The sequence below is a fragment of the Choloepus didactylus genome, chromosome 13 (assembly GCF_015220235.1).
Source record: "Choloepus didactylus isolate mChoDid1 chromosome 13, mChoDid1.pri, whole genome shotgun sequence".
Taxonomy (NCBI): Eukaryota; Metazoa; Chordata; class Mammalia; order Pilosa; family Megalonychidae; genus Choloepus; species Choloepus didactylus.
The window spans coordinates 17,314,440-17,333,266 of NC_051319.1; the positions used below are offsets into that span (position 1 = coordinate 17,314,440).

Genomic DNA, 18,827 nt, shown 5'->3' on the forward strand with positions numbered 1-18,827 from the left:
TATTTTAATTGGTGGACAGCTCTAATAGCTAAGAAAGGGTTGAAATCTTTTTGCAACTTCAAATTTCTGGTCCTCATTTATCTTTAGTTGGAGGAATCTGGATTAAGTCATTGAATGCATCAGTATTCAAGGCCAGCTATAAAATCTCAACTGAGTTTTTTCACCCCCAGGCTAAACACCAATTCTTTCACCTACTTAAAAATGTTTTTTCCAGATTCTTTATCATTCTTTTTTATCTTCATAAGTATATATTTAAAGATGTGGTATCTAAAATTAGGAGCACGACTTCAAATTTTATTTACTAGTGCTAAGGCAGAGTTGTAGACACTGATGAATCTTTTAATAATATAGTCTAAAGATCATAGCCCAGTTACCAGTCTCAATAAACTTGGATTATTTTAAGCTTGTAACTAACTAAAACTGATCATCCTAATCTTAGAGAACTGATTTTCAAAACTAAATGTAGGGTGTTTATGATTGTTAATCTTTGGCTGATCGGTTTTTTTTGTTTGTTTGCTTGTTAGTTTTATTCTTGGTTTTGTTTGTTTGTTTTTGTTTTGGCTGATTGGTTTTGATCCAATGTTCCAGCCAGTTGAGATTCTTTTAAATTGTTTATGGAGTTATTTGTTATGTTAGTTATTCATCCCAGTTTCTCCTTTCCTACTTTCCTTTCAGGAATTGTAGACATTCAAAGAAGATACACAAAAAGACAGACAGTCACTTTGGAAAGATCAGTGGGCAGTTTTGGTGACTTTACCGTGGTCCCTGATCTAGCCCTCTTGTCTTGGAGACTTAGAAATGTGATCTGGATTTGTCTCTGGAATACTGGCTTTAAACAAGGTTATATAACCTCAAATACTAATTTATTATGAATTCATGATTTCTAATTGGACTGTGCCTTCACTTCACTGTGACAAGTCCAATCTCTCCTCTAAGCAAGTTATATGGGAAGAAGCAAATTATTAGAAGGCTGCATAGTGAGTATTTAATCAGAAGATGGTAAATAGTTTTATCCTTTGACATTTTACAAGGTTCATTTACTGGATGCCTGATGAGTGCATCTCCACCAAAGAATATGCCAAACAGGTTCTCACCATCTTCCCCAAGCACTGCTTGGATAGTGTACCGTCAGCACTTGTCTCAGTAACTTGGGTTGCCCTGTGTCCTCCACAAAATTATTCTTGCCAAGATTCAGTGTTAGATTTACTCTTTGGAAATCCTAGCCACAAGTAACTAAGAATAATAGCTGTAAAACTAATTAATGAATGTCAGTATACCTTTAAATACAGCTTAAAACACATTAAATGCACATACACACATCGGATTCCTTGTACAAACATGTGTCTCACTATTGGCAACCCAGTAATATCTTCCACTTAAATGGAGTGAAGAGTCCCAAAGGATGGCTTCTCAAATAAGTTCAAACAATCTCAATCCACAGAAAGTTCTTAGGATTGCTAACAGTTTCAAAATTCTTCCAGTTATGGCCATTAGCTTATTAATCCTATTAAATATTTTTTTCATGATAAGATGAGAATAGCAACAAAAGTTATTCTTTCTTGGTTTTCTATGTACATATGTGTAAATATGTGTAAGTGACATGTGCCACAATTTCTCTTGAAATTATGTTGAAATATTCGTTAGTATTTGAGATGAATAAAAATAATTTCCACAAAAGGACATTTAAAATCTTTATTGATACTGTTTTGTTTTTGAACTAAACTCTTTACATATTCTTCAAAATATAACCAAGAACTTTTCTCAATGTTAAAACTGACAAAAAGGGTTTAACTACTGATACATCAGGTACAATTCTAGATTCTGAATCAAAAAAAATATTTCTAATATAATTAATGGTCTTCAATACATTAAATGGAAAAGCCTGCAATTATTAATAAAAGCCACAATAAATTAAACAATTCCTAGGTACAGTACAATTTGCTTATATCAAATTACCAAGAAAGCCGTGATGCCATTTGTTAGGCCCTCCTCTACTGATAGGCAAAGAAATAAAGCTGATTACGACAATCATCATATTGACACTAAGGTTTTGTATAGTTTGATTTATTCTTTGTTGTTAAACTGCTAGATTGAAATATGGATTCTTTGTATAAATACTGTATTTTGAAATCATATAGATATATAGTCATTTTATAATGTCTTTTAATAGTAGTAGGGTATTCATTTATTTTTTAGAAATTATTCAAAGGTCCTAAAATACTAGATGATTGGAATGTCCCATTAAGGGAAATTATTCTTATATATTCTTATTTATAAATGTCTAATAATTACTTACCAGAAATAAAATATATTATTTAATGTTAATGGAATACGTAGTACATTTTGTGATTAAGTTTCTACTGGCTTTCTTAATTTTAGCTAACCTAAATTAATCTAATAATCAGTTTTTCTTGTTTTAAACTAAGCAAGCACTTAGTTTCTATATATGATAAATTGCAAATTTTTATTTGTGATTACCCATAGACAGATAAGAATGCTTTGATATAAGCAAGGAGGAATGCCTTTTAAATTTTATTTAAATTTATTGTTATTTATTTAAATATTATTATGTTATTGGAAACCAGTGGATAGGTTTCCACAAATGATTATAGGGATTAAAAGATAGGGAGAAAGAAGAATCCCATAAGATAACATTATAGGTTAGTTTGTTTAAAAACAAAACAAGGCAAAAACACAGCACACAACCACAATGGAACTCAGCACATAAGATTTTTACTAGCTTGTAAAACTTTAGACTGGCCAGTTTTATATTGATTAAGCTGATGTAAATTATTAGCTGTCCATTCTTTTATAATGGTTGACCTTTTTTATTTTAGTTAGATTTTCACCCACCTGCAGTCAATATTTTTTCAGAATGAGTCTCGTCCTTCTTTGTAGCTTAGGTTTCTTGGTCCTAGAACATTTTATAGCTGTCAGTGTTTTCTTTTATGCTTTTGGCATCATGGAAAACTAAAATCTTATTTATTGACTTGAAGTGTTAAGATATTTATTGATTTGAGCACAATTTTTCTTAATAAAATATTTGGCAAATCTGAAAAATTAAAAAAAAAAACAACGAATAACTATCTGCCACATACATGGCCTACTCTCTTTGCTATTTTGATTAAACAAAAACTTGGATCTGTTGAAGGTTGCTAAATACTGGAAGTCTTGAGAAAGTATCCCTCATTTTGCTTGAGATTTCTTTAGCAGAAACTATATATTATTTGTGTGTCCATGGTGTCTAGTACAACACACAGCACATTTTGAGCCTCCTAACAATTATTGCCTAACTAATCACAAGGTTTAAAAGGATGAACTTTTAAGGTTTCTTCTCTAGTTCTGTGTTTCTCCAACAGACTTTTTAAGAAAATATGTTTCCTAGCCATCTCTTAGAAATTTACTAACTGCCTAATTTGTTCTGTTTGTAATGACTGTCTTCTTAGCAACATTTTTTTACTTCTGAATTCTTTAGGGAAAATAGGAATTGTTGGCATGAGCGTCTTTTGACCACAAGAAAGAAGACTGGAAATCTTGCTGCTGGCATTGATATCGGAGATGGGAGGGTAGGGATTCATATTTAAAGGTGGTAGAAATCCTGGTCTGGTTTGAGTGACTCCATGATCTAAAGAGAAAGCTCCGGAACCCCGTCTTTCTAAAACTGCGTGATTCCTCCTGCTCAGGGGACCTGGGGGGATATTCTCCAACAATTCTTTGGACCCTGACAACAAAGAGAGGATCTTTTTCTTTCCTACAAGTGCTTTGCCATCTTCTAAAGTTGTAGGAGTAAGACCAGTAGAGAGCTGGGAATCAGAGCTGTAGTGATTTGCCCCCGAGTTTCTTTTCTGAACGATGCTTCTTAAGGTGGAAGCAAATACCATCTGGTTAGAATCTGGGTCCTGGTCAACAGGGATTTCAGTGCAATGTTGATTTCCTTCTGAAAAAAAGGACTGGTAATTGATTTCATCGTATGACATCTTTCTTGAGCTGGCCTGGTCAAAGGATCTTAGCAAATGTGCGGTATCTTTTACATCGATGCTTTGGTGCCTCGTGATAAATCTCTTGGAAAGGGCCAGTCCATTGGTTTTGTAGGATAATTCTTCCTCTGGAGTAATATCCTGCAGCTCCTCTTGCAGGGAGGCCACTCTGTTCTGGGACATCAGTGAGGGGTTACTCTTGATCCACGGTGGGGCTTGGGGTGTCTTCGGTCCACTAGGGGTTAGAGCAGCCTTCCTTACAGGGGAGCCTGGTTCTCGTGGATCATCACTGCTTCCCACCGCCTCCAGATCTTTAAAGCCAAAAAGAGTCATGTCCGTTTCAGAAGGTGGGAGTGGCGAGGAGGCTGTTTTTATGTCTATCGCTGAAGGAGATGCACAGGTGGCTGGGGAATGACCTCCTTCTATGTCTGCAGGAGGCATATTTAAGTACTGTTTGGTAGTGTGCCTCCCAGAGGGCGACTTCGCAGTTGTTATGATGATGACCTCTTTCCCTTTTGCCTTGCAAAAACTAAGTAGAACTTTCAGGGTCTCTCTATCTTCTGAATTTATGGCATAGACAAGGGCCGAGTAACTGGAATGGTCTTGCAAGGTGAGGTCAGCCCCGCTCTTTAGAAGCAAAGAAACAACTTCCGGACCGGCTTTTTCTAAGCAAGCGTGCATCAGAGCAGTTTTCCCAGATTTGTCCTGTATGTTGGGATCAGCATTGTTTTCCAACAGGTATTTAACCATTTTGGCTTTACTGACACTCTGGTGATCAACGTGTTTGGTCTTACAAGCGACCATTAAGGGTGTCTCCCCACGGTCGTTGCTCTCGTTAATGTAGGCGCCACCTTCTAACAAGAGCCTCGTGAGGCGAAGCCGGCTGAGATGCACGGCTTTGATCAGGGAATTTCCATCCCTTGAAATCTCTATACCTTCATCCATCGTCAAAAGTCAGAAAGCAATACCTGGTTTAACAAAGAAGATGAAGACCAAAGGATTAGCCAGAATCGATGTCCCAATGTTGCCTGTGTTATTCACAATTTAATTTCTTAAGTACAAATACAGGAAGAGAACCTTTAAGGAATTGCAAACTAAAGTTTATTTTCAGTGTGTTCATTGACTATTTGTGGTAGAACACGAACATGGTAGTTTTAAAATTTATTTTTAAAATGTAAAAAAAAAATTTGTTTCATTTATTTAAATATTTTGAGTTCAAATTCCTTTGAACTGATAATTCCATTAGGTGACAAGAATGATGTTTTCATCTAGAGCTGAGGAAAATTTTTGTCTTTGAACAGCTCTTAGAATGGGGGAGAAAAATCAACTGGAAATTTATATAATATTTAAATCTAAGCTAATTTAGCAGTTTTTAGAAAGAAAAAAGCATTAATTCTTTACTCATTTACTTTTTTTCTTTCTCCACCAAATTTATTTCATTTTATTTTTTAAACATTTTTTATTGCAAAACATATATTAAAAAAGTGATAAATTTCAAAATACAGTTTAACAGGTAGGTATAGAGCACATTTCAAACTATAGTATGGGTTATAGTGCCATACTTTCAGGTATTTTCTTCTGGCTGTTCTAATACACTAGAAACTAAAAGAAATATCTATATAATGATTCAGTGGTCATAATCATTTGTTAAATCCTAACTTCTCTGTTAGAACTTCTCCCTCTCATTTTATCATTTTCTTGGTCTTCAGGGATATTTGGGCAATGACCATTCTAACTTCTGGTTGAAAAGGGCTGCTGACATTATGGGGTAGAGGACTGCAACTCGTTGATTCTTTGGGAGAGAGTGATACCTCTAAGTATCAGGGCTTATCTGGCATAGGAACAATCTGGAAGTTTTAAGTTTCTGGAAAATAAATTTAATAAGTAAAACTTTGATAGAGTCTTAGATAGAGCCTTGGGCTTTCTTTAGGGTTTTAAGGAATACTGTTGAGACACCATGGCAATCTGTAATATCTGGCTGAAGCGTCATAGGAGTAGCCTCCAGAATGACCTCTCAACTCCGTATGAAATTTCTTAGACACTGAAGCCTTATTTTGTTACATTTCTTTTTTCCCCCTTTGGTCAAGAAGACATTGTTAATCCCATGATGTCAGGGCCAGGCTCATCCCTGGGAGTCACGTCCCACGTTGCCAGGGTAACTTACATCCCTGAAAGTCACATCCAACATAGCGAGGAGGGTATACTCATTTACTTTTTGGGGGCATGAACTTAGTTGATAACTATAACAAATAATAATTAAGATGATCTCTTTAGCAGAGAAAAAAAAAGATGAAGTGAGCAGAAAGAGAAGGAAAGACGCATGCACATAGAAATTAATTCAATAGCTAAACATCTTTAAGTTCCTAATATGTGCCAGGCACTGAGCTACAACGATACTGGCCTGACCCCTGAGGAACTCACAGAGTCTTTGGAAGAGATACTATATAAGCAGCTGGTTATTAGGAAAAGTCTTGAGAATCTAGAAGCTTTAATGGCTTGTAAACCAAAGGGGACTTGACAGAAGCAAGACTTTTGAACTGGCTCTTGAAGAGTTTGATGGGAAAGTAGAGCATAATCCCGGTGCAAAGACCTAGAAGCATAAAATAGCAGTTACTTACAAATCAGGTTCTATTTCCACTGATATAACCAAAATTTAGGAAAATATTTTAGCAGATAGTTATAGTTAAGGGTAATAAGGGCAGACTGAATACACACCACATTGAATTTTGCTCCTTCCTGAAATTCCACTAATAGTAAAGAATTATTTTAAAGACTTAAATTCTCCAAGATAGTGGGAAAAGGAGAGAAGGTGATAGCAACATTTCAGAAGTTGGAATGTAGATGGATCAGCAATAACTGGTTCAGCCAACCTGAGAAAGCTGTGTTTCAAGCCAGCAGTGGTAAAAACTGAGAACTAACCCAATGTACACTACAGAATCCTCAAAAGAAGCATTGGTAGGAAGCTCTAGAACTGGGGTGAAGAGTGCAGCTCAATTAAGGAGAACTAGATGAAAGGCTATTAGAGAAGCCGTTATATCCTTAGATCCTTGCTACTCAAAGTGCTACTTACTTTGGACCAGCAACGTCAGCATCACCTCGAAGCTTGTTAGACTTGCAGAATCTCAGGCCTACTGAATCCCAGCCTACTGAATCAGAGCCCACGTTTTACCAAGTTCCCAGGTAGTTAGTAGGCCCTTTAAAGTTTGAGAAGAACAGCCTTGGGTCATTCCTCCCACCCAGGAGGTGTCCAGAGGTTTAGTCTCCGGAAATGGTGAAACTGAGTGACTCTGGACTGGATACATCAGACATATTTAATAAAACAGGGGGATGAAGTGATTGCATGTTTACTAACAACCGCATGAAGGGGCTCAAAGCCCCGTTGCTCATCTTGGCTCCCAGAAAGCAGCCATACCCTGATTCTTTGGGCATTTATCCTCAAAGGGATAAGAGAAGATGTTGCAACCATGAAACAAGAGTAAGATGCTATATATTTAAAAAAGGAATATTCAGAGACCAGAAAAAGAGCCCTCAAAAGGTAAAAAATGTGATCAATCAATCAAGAATGGGGATATACTCTCAAGAGGACGTAATCCATCAAAATAAAATGGAAGGACAGAAAAGCACATGAGGTGTCAGAGACTGGAGATCACCACAGAGGAGAGGCACCAAAAATCCCCAGGAAAATGGTGAAGGGAGATGCCAGGATAACAGGTGGGCACGGACATCATCCCCAAATCATACTGCCATTTTACCAGCTCATTAGCCAAGCCCGCCCCAAGATCTTATCTGCACTTGCTTTGTCCTGACCACATCTCTGATTTCTCCTCCAGGTGCTGCTTTGTGGGTCAGCCAATGCACCCTCCTCAGCCCTGCTCAACTGTTCTTCTTTACCTGCTCTGAGACCCAGGAATAAGTCATGGTGCACTTAGGTGGAGAAAGACTGAGCAGCCCATTCCCAGTTCTGATCTACACTACAACCCTTCCAGAAGCCCTGTAATGGTGAGCCCCATATTTCCCAGGACTCCCTCCTGACCTTGCCCAGAAGGGGCTCTTGTAAACACTCAGGGATACTGGGCCAGACTGAGATCCAGACACTAACTATTCTGCTTATCTGCTCCCGAGAGCCCTCATCAAACACTGGTAATATTGACCTTTCTTCATTCACCTAATCTTGTGCTCGCTACCCAGTTTTTCAAAACTAAACAATTACTTTACTTTGAGATCATACATAGGTGGGGAAGTTAAAAAAAGAAAAAAAAAGAAAAAAGAAAAAGGAATGATTAACACAAGAGTCAAGAAAATAATTACCTCTTGATGGGGGTAGGGGAACAAAGCAACTCGGAGGGTCACAGAGGCTTTTAAGGTTCAGACAATGTTCTATTTCTTAAGCTGGGTAGTGTGTATATGGGCATTCATTTTATTTATTTTTAAAACAGTACATGTTTTACATAGTCTTCTGTAGGATGCCACTTACTGTTTGTTATAACAGCACACGTAAACAGAAAAGATTATAACATAACATAAACATAATAAGATATGTTTCATAATTAAAATTTTATGAAGGGTCATGTTAGATCTTACTTTTAATAACACAATTCAATTTTTCTAGTATTATCAATAGTATTTACGCCTCGACTTTCAAATGGAGTCTCAACTGGTAATCTCCTAAAAGGCAGCATTCAAAAGAATATACTTGTTTGTCTCCACTTTAGTATCTTTCATGGTGCTAAGCAAAGAGCAATTACTCAGTATATAATAATGCATCAATACAAGGAAAGTGAGTGGCCTGATCTATACGCTTTTCCCACCCACCCCCATGCCATGCAGTGTTCTAAAAAAGCTATGCCAGAGCCAAACATACCTGCAGCCCAGGAATGTAAGAGGAGCTTATCCAGGGAAATGTTAGGATTGGTTGACAGCCTGGGTTTCAATTCAGAGGTCAATTCTGAATGCAAACCATCTTCAAAGAGCTCGTGTGAGACTGATCACAAAATAAACCTTCTTTTAGCATCTTTCGTCTGCAAATGGGTTTAATATGCAAAGAAATTTAAAACAATGAGCTGGAGCATAATATCAAATATAGAAAGTACTTAGCAAGTGGAATTCAAGATCAGATACAATCTCAATCATTTAAAAAAACACCTTTGACAAAAGTAGCATTTGAGAAACAGAAATTCAAAAGACAACAAGTTACTTGATACCAGATGTCTATATTACATCTTAATATGGTTTCTAACATTGGGGCAGTCTTGCTTTCCAAAAACAAAAACAAAAAAACTAAAAAGGAAAATGTCTTTTAAGAATTTTCTTGGAAAGACTTTCAAAGTTCTGCCTGTCCTCATGTAAAGGTCTTTCTCCACAACATTAATCCTGCTTAGTTTCTGTCACAGCTTTTCTCTCACCAAGGTTGGCATCGAAGGTTCTGGAAGAGAAGGAGAGTTGGCAGTGTGTTGCCGCTGGCATGCCAGAGGGGCAGTGGTCCCGTGGCAGGTCCTGTGGGGTGGGGGGAGGTGGGTAAGGGCTGCAGGTATCAGAGAAGCTGGGCAGTGGCACCATCTATCTACCTCGTCTATCTGCCATGTGGACGTGGCAGACCTCCCCACTGAGTACTGGAGAACTGTCTGCCAAAAACAATGCCAATAGGTTTACTCCTTGGGTCATTAAGCCTTCCAAAGCCTATTGGATTACTCATTTTTCAAACTGTTCACATTTAGTAGAGCAATTGTGAAAGTCTATAGATTAAATTTTTTCAGAGAAAAATACTGTCAGATACTTTTTCCTCCAAATGAACACGTTTGGTTTTTTAGTGTCTCATTTGAAATCAGGACCTTATTTGGATTAATCATTTGTCTTTATACCTAATTTTTACCCTTTAACATCTTTCAACTAGTTCTTTTATTTTGCCTCATCTATTTGCACACTGAATGCTGAAATTAAAGTTTGGCTGATTTCCTTTTAATAGAAAGAAGTAAAGCCCTACCTTAAAGAAGGCCACTTCTCTTGCATGGAATTCTCCTAGTTCAGAAATGTTCTTTCTTTCTGTCTCCTGTGAAACAGCCTGATGGAACACCCAGTGCTGATATTGTATCAACATTCAGTCAAATCCTTTGTTATCTCTAGCTTAGAAATGATTCCCAAGATCAGCTCTACCTTCCAAATATGGAACAGTTCAACTGCAGGAAGTTCAGGGATCAGACAGATCCAAATTTCAGTTCTGCCTCCTCTCCTGGCTGCATGCCCCCATCAAGTCCCCTGGCTTCTCAGGACCTTGACTTCCCCATCTGCAGCACAGCAATCAGAAAACGTGCACCCCATGGAGGACTGATTATGAAAAGAGACAATATTTAGAAAAGTACTTTCCTGCTGTGCCTTCCTAATCACTGTATTCTTTTTTTTTTTTACAATTTTATTTCAGAATTTTAGCCTCCTTTTATGTTTTTTCATATCTCTAACCCACAGCCTATTTAAATAACAGATAAAATATTGAAAAAGCTTTTTTTTAGAATCTGTAAGTAATGTTTTGTAAATCTAAGTGGGCTCTAATAAGATAAATATGGAAAGAACATGGCCTTTAAGTACGTTTTCCTTATAATTTACAAATACTATAATTTCAACATTATTGGAAGATATTAATTATTAAACAACTGGATAAACTGCTTTTTATTTTAAAACTAGAATGTCCTTAACATCACTTCTGATTCATGTTGGCATATTTACCATATTCATTTAGTGCCTCTCTCTTCTCCCAAGACTCCACTAAAATTACAGCTCAGTTATTAAAAAACAAAAACAAAAAAGATATATATTCTGAAGAACAAAGAGAATTGGAACAGAGATATCATCAGATGAGCAATTTCCACCAAATTTTGAAATAAACTGGGAATTGTGGCGTGGTAAACGCCTGAGCAAAGCGAGGCTGCTGCTACATAACCGTGAGGCATAGGGCTCAGAGGCCCCAGGAGCCACAGGAAGTGGCAATGAGAAAACAGAGCTGAAAATGAGAGGATGGGTGAAAATCTGGACAGAACAGCTGGACCCCCAGGTACTTTACTCCTCCCCAAGTAGCCCCAAGTAGAATAAAACTACTTTCCCAGGCAAGAAAACAAAGATTCATTCTCTGAACAAACTCATCAGGAAAGGAGGTGGGTTGAAAACAGGGGGATAAAGTGAGAATTTATATGCTGGATTCTGGGATCTGAGCCTCCTGCCCTGCTACCAGGAGATCAAAAGCCTGGCATATATCCCCTACCTTCAACTCAGGCAGGAGACTGGAGGATGCCTGCCTGGACAAATATGCCCCAAAGACCCACAGATGCTGGTTTTGATTGTCAGCTCTCTGCCCATTCATCCTACAGTGAATCCCCCCTGCAACAAGTCTTGCCAGACTTTCTTCCCATCAGCCTTTCAGTAATTCCCCCGTAAGTATGAAGAGACAGACAAGGATCACCCCTATGAGAAAAAGATCCTAAGACAAACAGAATAAGAAACCAAGGAAACAGATAATGCAAGGAACAAAAGAAAAACTTTAAAAAATGAAAAGTAATTTCCTCTGAGAGAAGAACTTGCATCAATAAAATAAGAATAGGATACTATGAAAAGAACAGTTTTAGAGAATGAGAAAGAAATCTTAGAAACTTAAAATAAAATACAGAAATTTTTTGTTCTGGAGAAAGGTTACAAGATAAAATTAAAACAGTTGGAATGTAGAACAAAAAAAAGACAGAAAATAGGGGGGAAATGTGACAATTTTAGGAGATCCAACATCAAAATAATGGTGCTCTAGAAAGACAAAAAGCAAGAAAATGGAGGAAAAGAAATGGTTGAAGAAATAATCAGAAATAAAAAGAAAATTTCCTAGGGCTTAACTACTGATCTAAAGGACCCTCTGGGACCTCAGCTCACTGAATGGAGGAAGGCTCACACCAAGTGTAGTTGTGTCAGTTTGGCTATATTATGTCCCCCAGAAAAAGCCATGTTCTTAGATACAATCTTGTGGGAGCAGACATATTGGTGTTGATTAGGTTGGAACCCTTGGATTAGGTTGTTTCCATGGAGATGTGACTCACCCAACTGTGAGTGATAACTGATTAGATAATTTCCATGGAGGTGTGGGCCCACCCATTCAGCATGGGCCTTGATAAGTTTACTAGAGCACTACAAGAGCTCAGACAGAAAGAGCTCAGAAAAGCTGCAGCTGAGACAGACACTTTGAAGATGACTGTTGGAAGCTGACACAGACATTTTGGAGAATGCCATTTTGAAATGCAACCTGAGAGCAAGCAGATACCAGCCACGTGCTTTCCCAACTAACAGAGGTTTTCCGGATGCCCATGACCTTTCTCCAGTGAAAGTACCCTATTGTTGATGCCTTACCTTGGACACTTTATGGCCTTAAGACTGTAACTTTGTAACCAAATAAACCCCCTTTATAAAAGCCAATCCATTTCTGGTATTTTGCATAATGGCAGCATTAGCAAACCGGAACAGTGGTAAACACAATAATGGCCTCCCCTAAAGATTTCCAAATCTTAGTCCATGTATCCTGTGATATGTTACCTTACATGACTAAAGGGACTAGTACATATGATTGAGTTAAGGATCTTGAGATGGGCAGGTTATCCCATATTACCACGTGGGCCCAATGTAATCACAAGGGCCCCTATAGGAGAGAAGCAGGAGGGTCAGTGGAGGTGATGTGATGACAGAAGCAGAGGTCAGAGTGAGGCAGGGCCACAACCCAAGGAAAGTGGGCAGCCTCTAGGAGCTGGAAAAGGCAGGGACACAGAGTCTCCCTGGAGCCACCCTGCCAACACCTTGATTTTAGCCGTCGAAACTGATTTTTGACTTTTGACCTCCAGAACTGTAAGAGAAGAAATCTGTGTTCTTTTAAGCCATTTAGTTTGTGGTAATTTGTTAGAGCAGCAAACAGGAACTAATACACCAAGGCACAGCAATGTAAAGATTTAGGATGCCAGGCAGAAAAGCTTCCGGAAGGGAAAAACAGGTCACACACAGAGGTACAGGGTTCAATCAAACTGGCATGAGACTTCTCAAAAGCAACACTTTAATACAAGGAATCATGGAGTGTTAGCTTCAAAATTCTAAATAAAGTTACGTTCAACTGAGAATTCTATAATAGCCAAACTGATAATCAAATATGAGGGAACAATGAAGATATTTTCAGACACACATGGACTGAAATAAGTTACCTCCTCTGCATACTTTGTTGGGAAGTTACTATATGTACTTCAGAAAGCAAATCAAGAATGAGTAAGATGTGGAATCCAGAAAAAGGGTGAAGGAAGCCCAAGGAATGACAGTCATGGAGGAGAACAGAGGACAGTAGGGGAGCATTTCCATATCGGATATGTTTGAGCATTTAAGAACAGAGACTCTGTCCTCTATAATGCTGCATCCCTGGGAACTAGGACACTGCCTGACACACTGTAGGTGCTCAATAATAGTGAGCGCATGAACATATAAATATGGGATATAATATTGGTTGGCAGTTGACAAAAATGATGACGACTGTGGAAGAAATTAAGGATAAATACATAAAAAACTAAGCAAACAAATAATCTCACTAATCATCTATTAGAGGGAAAACAGCAAGCTGCATATGTTAGGTAATGTAAACACAGCACATTGTTTGGCTCTGCAGAGGACAATATTTTTGAAGTCATATTAAGTAAACACTGGCTTTACCATACTAAAACTATGCCAGGATAATCAGGGGAGAGGAAGTGGGTTTTGTGAGAGAAAGCTAAAACCTCAATAACCATGTCATTAAATAATATTTTTAATGGATAAATCATAAAATAGTAGAATATGCATATTTTTCAGAAATCTGGAAGTAAATGCCAGAAAAAAATTGTTAAAAGAGTTGAAAGAAGTTGCCTTTGAGAGTGGGATGGAAGTAGAGTGGGAAAGAGTGGGGCATGAGACGGGTGTTTATCCTTATAAACCCAATATATTTGTGTCACTTTCATTGGGGAGAAAAAAAATCCTTTAGGTTCAGAATACATTTTAAGGTAATATTCTTCACCTACAATAGGAAAGATTATGTGTTGGTTTCACTGTTTTCCCAGGGTGTGATATATAGAGAGCCCAACAAATAATTCTAGAATGAATGAAGCTCAAAATTGCTTCTTTCCCCCACCTCTTTTTAAAGGAAACAATTTCTTAACATCGAAATCTAGGGAGAAAATTTTCTCCAGTTTACTAGTCCATTGGTTCCAGTTCCTTCCCTCTGGCTTCTTGACAAGACTTCAACATCCATCCAGCAGGCTTTTGAACCTGGGAGAGGCAGTCAGATGTGGCTGAAAAAATGGCAAGGAAACAAACTCATCCAGCTGCGCTATGTTATAAAGGGGAGAAAATACCTGACTAGGAGGATGGGGAGGTCATGTTATTTGCTAGTAACAAGACTTCAGAGGACTCATTCATTAGGATTCAAGGGACAGAGGGAAAGGAGTAATGGCAAGTAGGACACTGGACAACAGACAGAGAAGGTTGGACTAGATCAGGGTTTCTCAGCCTTGGCACTAGTGACATTTTGGGCCAGATAATCCTTTGTTGTAGGAGACTGTCCTGTGCATTATGGAATATTTAGCAGCATTGCGGGCTTCTACCCACTAAAGGCCAGTAGCATCCTTTCCCCCAGTTGCAACAACCAAAAACGTCTCTAGAGATTGCCAATATCCTCTGGGGGGGGGGGGTGCAAAATCACTCCTGGATGGGAACTACTGGACTGGATGATGGTTACAGAGTTTAGGTAAAATGTAAATGAGGTCAAAGAGAAGGTCAAGCCTTCTGACATAAAGACCTGGAACCATGGAGAGCTATGGCAAAATTCCTGCTGAATAAATCAGAAAGTGAATGAAAAGAGAAATAGAAAGTGTTGGATCTTGGAATTATGAGTCCCTATTAAAAATATCTGTCAATAAATGAAGCAATTCAAACCATAACTACGTTCACCCCTCCAAACACCCACTCTAAACCGAAATGGAAAGTTACCTGAAAACATTCAAAATTTCATACTTTGCTCTGTCTTTTCTCTCCCTGGATGAGTTTGCTGCCAGCCAGCTGTCAGTTCCTACTGAAAAAAATCAAAGCTATTCAGAGTTACATAAACACCAATAATTTGTGTATTATTCCCTCACACACATCTTTCCCATTTGGAGTTAGTGTTTTAATTCCTTTTTAAGAAATCCCTACAGTGTTCAGTTAATCACATTTCACTGATTGTGATTTTGTAAAAGCAACTGAAGTGGATCCTCTGCACAGCAATCCTGGGTGTATCTGTTTGCAGGATGGGGCCTGCCCTACAAGGAAAGCTGGGGGCGGAAGGGCCTCTGTGCTCAACTGAGCAGGAAAGGTGAAGGAACGCTCTCAAAGCCATTCCTCCTACTTGCTTACCAGGACTATTAGAGGTTTGTGTCCTTTGTCTCAATGTCTCCTTGCTTCTTGGATGACCAGCTTCCCACACAGTAGGGCCTTTTTGAGTGCCTGGTTTGTGTGGCATCTAATAAAATGGTGCTGTATGACTGAGGTGCTTTCAAAAGGCATCCTGGAGATCACAGACTTAGCTTTTCCTTCTGTGGCTTTTTCTCCACACCCAACCCCAGCTTTCTTTTTATTAGGAGAGAAGTTATATTCCTTTGAGTCTCCTATTCCTCCAACAGATAGAACCCACGCTCCCTCCTATAAAAGTAGTTGTCTGGCTATGGTGGGGGATGGGGATGAGGGGATAGAAATTAGCAAAGGGGTTTGAAGTGCCAATTTTGGCCCCTCACCCTTTCCCCAGCCCCTGTCCTTGTGCTGTGCCACAGGAGGACTAGAGAGTCTCAGAGGAGGCAGCAGGGTGTGTATCAGAGACCTGGGTACTGTCTCTTTCCAAATTATTAACCCCTGTGAAATCATTCCTCTGGGCCTCAGTTTCCACACCCCTAAAAATGGAGATAATACCTACTTTATCATAAGTAGATTGTAAGGATTTAAAAAGATAGTTACCTAATACCATTGCTACTTAGGAATTTAATAAATGCCAGATTCTAAATATGCATCATTCAATATGGGTACAGCATATGTAGATTCCTCTGGGCTGGTTGGGTCTGACAACAGGAGACTAAGTAGTTCCCTATAGCAATGGGTTCTCTACCTTTTGTGAGCCTAAGAATCACATGGGAAGACTGTACCATCCCAGGCTCCACTCCCAGATATTCAATAAGCGGTGCTTCCTTTGCACGCTTGGAGAATATCTGCAGCAAAGTTTTCATTCCTCACTCCAGTCCTGCTTCCTCTTTGCTATCAACCCTGCCTCAAACTCACAAAAGGGCTGTCTCCATCACTGCCTCCAGTGGTTTGATGCTCAACTCCCTTGCAGGAGCCATGGGCAGAGTTGGCTGCCACAACCTAGAGAGGGGGTAAAATGAGCACACAGATCACGAGGAGGGTACAGCCTTGAGTTAGAATGGGTGAGGGACTGGAGACTTCCTGTTTCACGCTTCCCAAACAGATCTGAAAATTCCAGAGCCTGGTGGGCAGCCCAAGGATGCTCAGGCCAGCTGCATCTGGCATGAGGCAAGCCGGCCTGCCAGAAGCATTTTATGTGTCTCCTCCCCAGGCAAGGAAAGTGGTAAAGCCAGAACAAAAGATGCATCTGAGATTGTCCCAGGAAATGCAATGACTTGCCAGGAAAAGTGTTCATCCTTGGCACCAGCTTGTAAGGAATATTTAGAAACTGCCCAAGGCGAGGAGTAGCTGGTAACGTGTGCAGGGTTTTCCACACATACCCAGAATGAGCTGGCTGCCCATTCCGTTAATTCAGTTGTCTCCCGGTCCTCTGGGGCTGTGCCCAGGGGCATACCCTGCATACCTATTTCTTTTACTAGACAAACCCCCCCCCCCCCCACACACACACAGAAACGCAAACCCACACTTTCAGGGAACCAAGGGTGACAAGATTCTCAAGCTGTTGAGGATCCTGGCAGCGTCTCCACGGTCTCCACCGGCTCCAGGAAACGAGCTCTTTCCTTTCCTCTGTTCTTCCCGAGAGCGAGAGCAAGAGAGCGCGAGGTGCTGTTGGAGAAGGGCAAAGGAAGGTGACTGAGGAGACAGCGCCAGGGCACCAAAGGAGGCGGGGTGCGCGTTTCCTCCCCTCTTCTCAGTGAGAGCAGGCAGCTGGCGGGCTGAGGCGATTGCCATCCACGAAAGGGGTTCTACCCAGAGCCTCTGCAGGGCTGTCCCCACGCCGGCCGCCCGCCCGGGGGACGCGGCCTTCCCTTTGAAAATGGCGCGCCAGAGAGGTACAGTCATTGCCCCCACACGGGGGCGGGGGCACCTCTGCACCCCGGCTCTCTAGTCAGGGCGTCCCGGGTGCTGGCGCCAAGGTTTTGCGCGCCTGAGAAGCGCAGGGCGCGGGCACTCGGCTGCCCGCCACTGTATGTCTCCCACTTCTCCAGCCAGGGACTGCAAATGGCTTCGTCGTCCCCAGTCCGCTTCTCCGCCCTCAATCTGAACCTCCCGCCGCCGAGCACCCGGGGGCACCCGGGGAGACGCGCCCAAGTCGGACCCTCCGACCCGCGCGCTTCTGCGGCTAAGCACGCACAGCTCCCGCTGCAGCGCTGACCCACGCCCGCAAGACCCTTGCCCGGGATCCTTTCCGACATCCCGCAGCCGCGGGCGGCCACGATCAGTTCACCCCGCGCGGGAAGGCCGCATCCCGGAGCCGCAAAGCCAGCTGCGAGAAAGGGGGAGGATTACAGGAGGCGCGAGAGTGGGCTCGGGCGGAGCGCGCCTCGGGATGGCAAGGCAGAGACCCTGGAGAGGCCCCTGAAGCCCGGTGGCCCTCGGTTGGCGCCGGGTCGCGTTCCCCTCGCGGGCCACTGCAATGTCAGGGCGCGCGGGAGGTGCGGGCGCCAAGGGCCTGGGCGCACCGGGCGGTGGCGCACAGAGGCCTTTGGCCGCAGGGCCCCGGACTTCGTTCCCGGTCCCCTCTTCTCAGCAGCCGCCACGGCAAACCAAAGTTTCCCCAAGTGCAGCCGGCAGAGACGGCGCCGCACACTGACCTGGGACGGGCTGTCTAGTTGGCGTTATCTCCTGCCTCCCGGGGTCTGCTCGAACCCTGAGCGGCGGTAGCCGTAGGGTGCCGTCTAGGCTGGGCTGTGGTCTTTGGCTGCTCCTCTGCGGCTCGAGTTGCAGATCCCGATAGGTGCCACCCTATCTCCGCCCCTGCTAGGGGGAGAGAGGCGGGTGGAGGGCGCCGAGCAGCGGAGCGGAGAAGTGGGGGCCGGGACGCGCACACCTCGCCAGACGCCCGGGCGGCGCGGCGCTTCCGCTGGGAGTGACGTGCCGGCTCCGAGCCGCGCTGCAGGTGGTGACAGCCCTGTTCAGACCTGGGAGGGCCAAAATCTGGTCCCCGAAGCTCCTCCTTCTGTCCTCACTACACCCCGACCCCACTCTGGACACTGCTCTTTGGCCGCGGCGACTTGGCCCGGGACCTTTCCTAGTGATTACCACTGAGGAGAGAAGACGTCCCTATAGCGCTGTTCGCCTGCTCATATCTGCCCTCCCCGCAGCTGGTGCCTGTGTCTGCTCCCCACGGTTTCCTCTATCCCTTCCCTGTCCCTGTACCCCCTTTCGGTAAAGCCAGGACTTCACTTCAGGTTGGATGTTTTGATGAGTTTATAACTTTATTACACTATTAAAGCATTAATATGACACTAATAAAATGTTGCAAAATATATTTCATGTGTTAAACTCCACTGAGGTACAGTACTGAGAGACGAAATTAAGTAGAAGCAACAGTTTTAGCTCTTCGTATACAACAGAACATCTAGTGAAGAAAAG

General features: G+C 41.5%; 1 protein-coding gene across 7 annotated transcripts; it reads right to left on the reverse strand.

Moving 5' to 3' along the window:
* Positions 1–1,709: 1,709 nt before the first annotated feature.
* Positions 1,710–18,481, reverse strand: ANKRD34B (ankyrin repeat domain 34B). Of its 7 annotated transcripts, none has more exons than XM_037802214.1 (5): positions 18,047–18,481; positions 16,916–17,057; positions 14,994–15,072; positions 8,839–8,995; positions 1,710–4,945 (listed from the first exon to the last, which is right to left on the reverse strand). In XM_037802214.1, the coding sequence occupies exon 5, from the start codon at positions 4,920–4,922 to the stop codon at positions 3,393–3,395; it is 1,530 nt and encodes a 509-aa protein (XP_037658142.1). In that variant the 5' UTR covers positions 4,923–4,945; positions 8,839–8,995; positions 14,994–15,072; positions 16,916–17,057; positions 18,047–18,481; the 3' UTR covers positions 1,710–3,392. The 7 variants fall into 7 exon arrangements, with proteins under 7 accessions (XP_037658142.1, XP_037658141.1, XP_037658143.1 ...); XM_037802213.1 differs by having other exon boundaries at positions 8,839–9,470; XM_037802215.1 differs by having other exon boundaries at positions 8,839–8,958; positions 14,994–15,075.
* Positions 18,482–18,827: the final 346 nt, after the last annotated feature.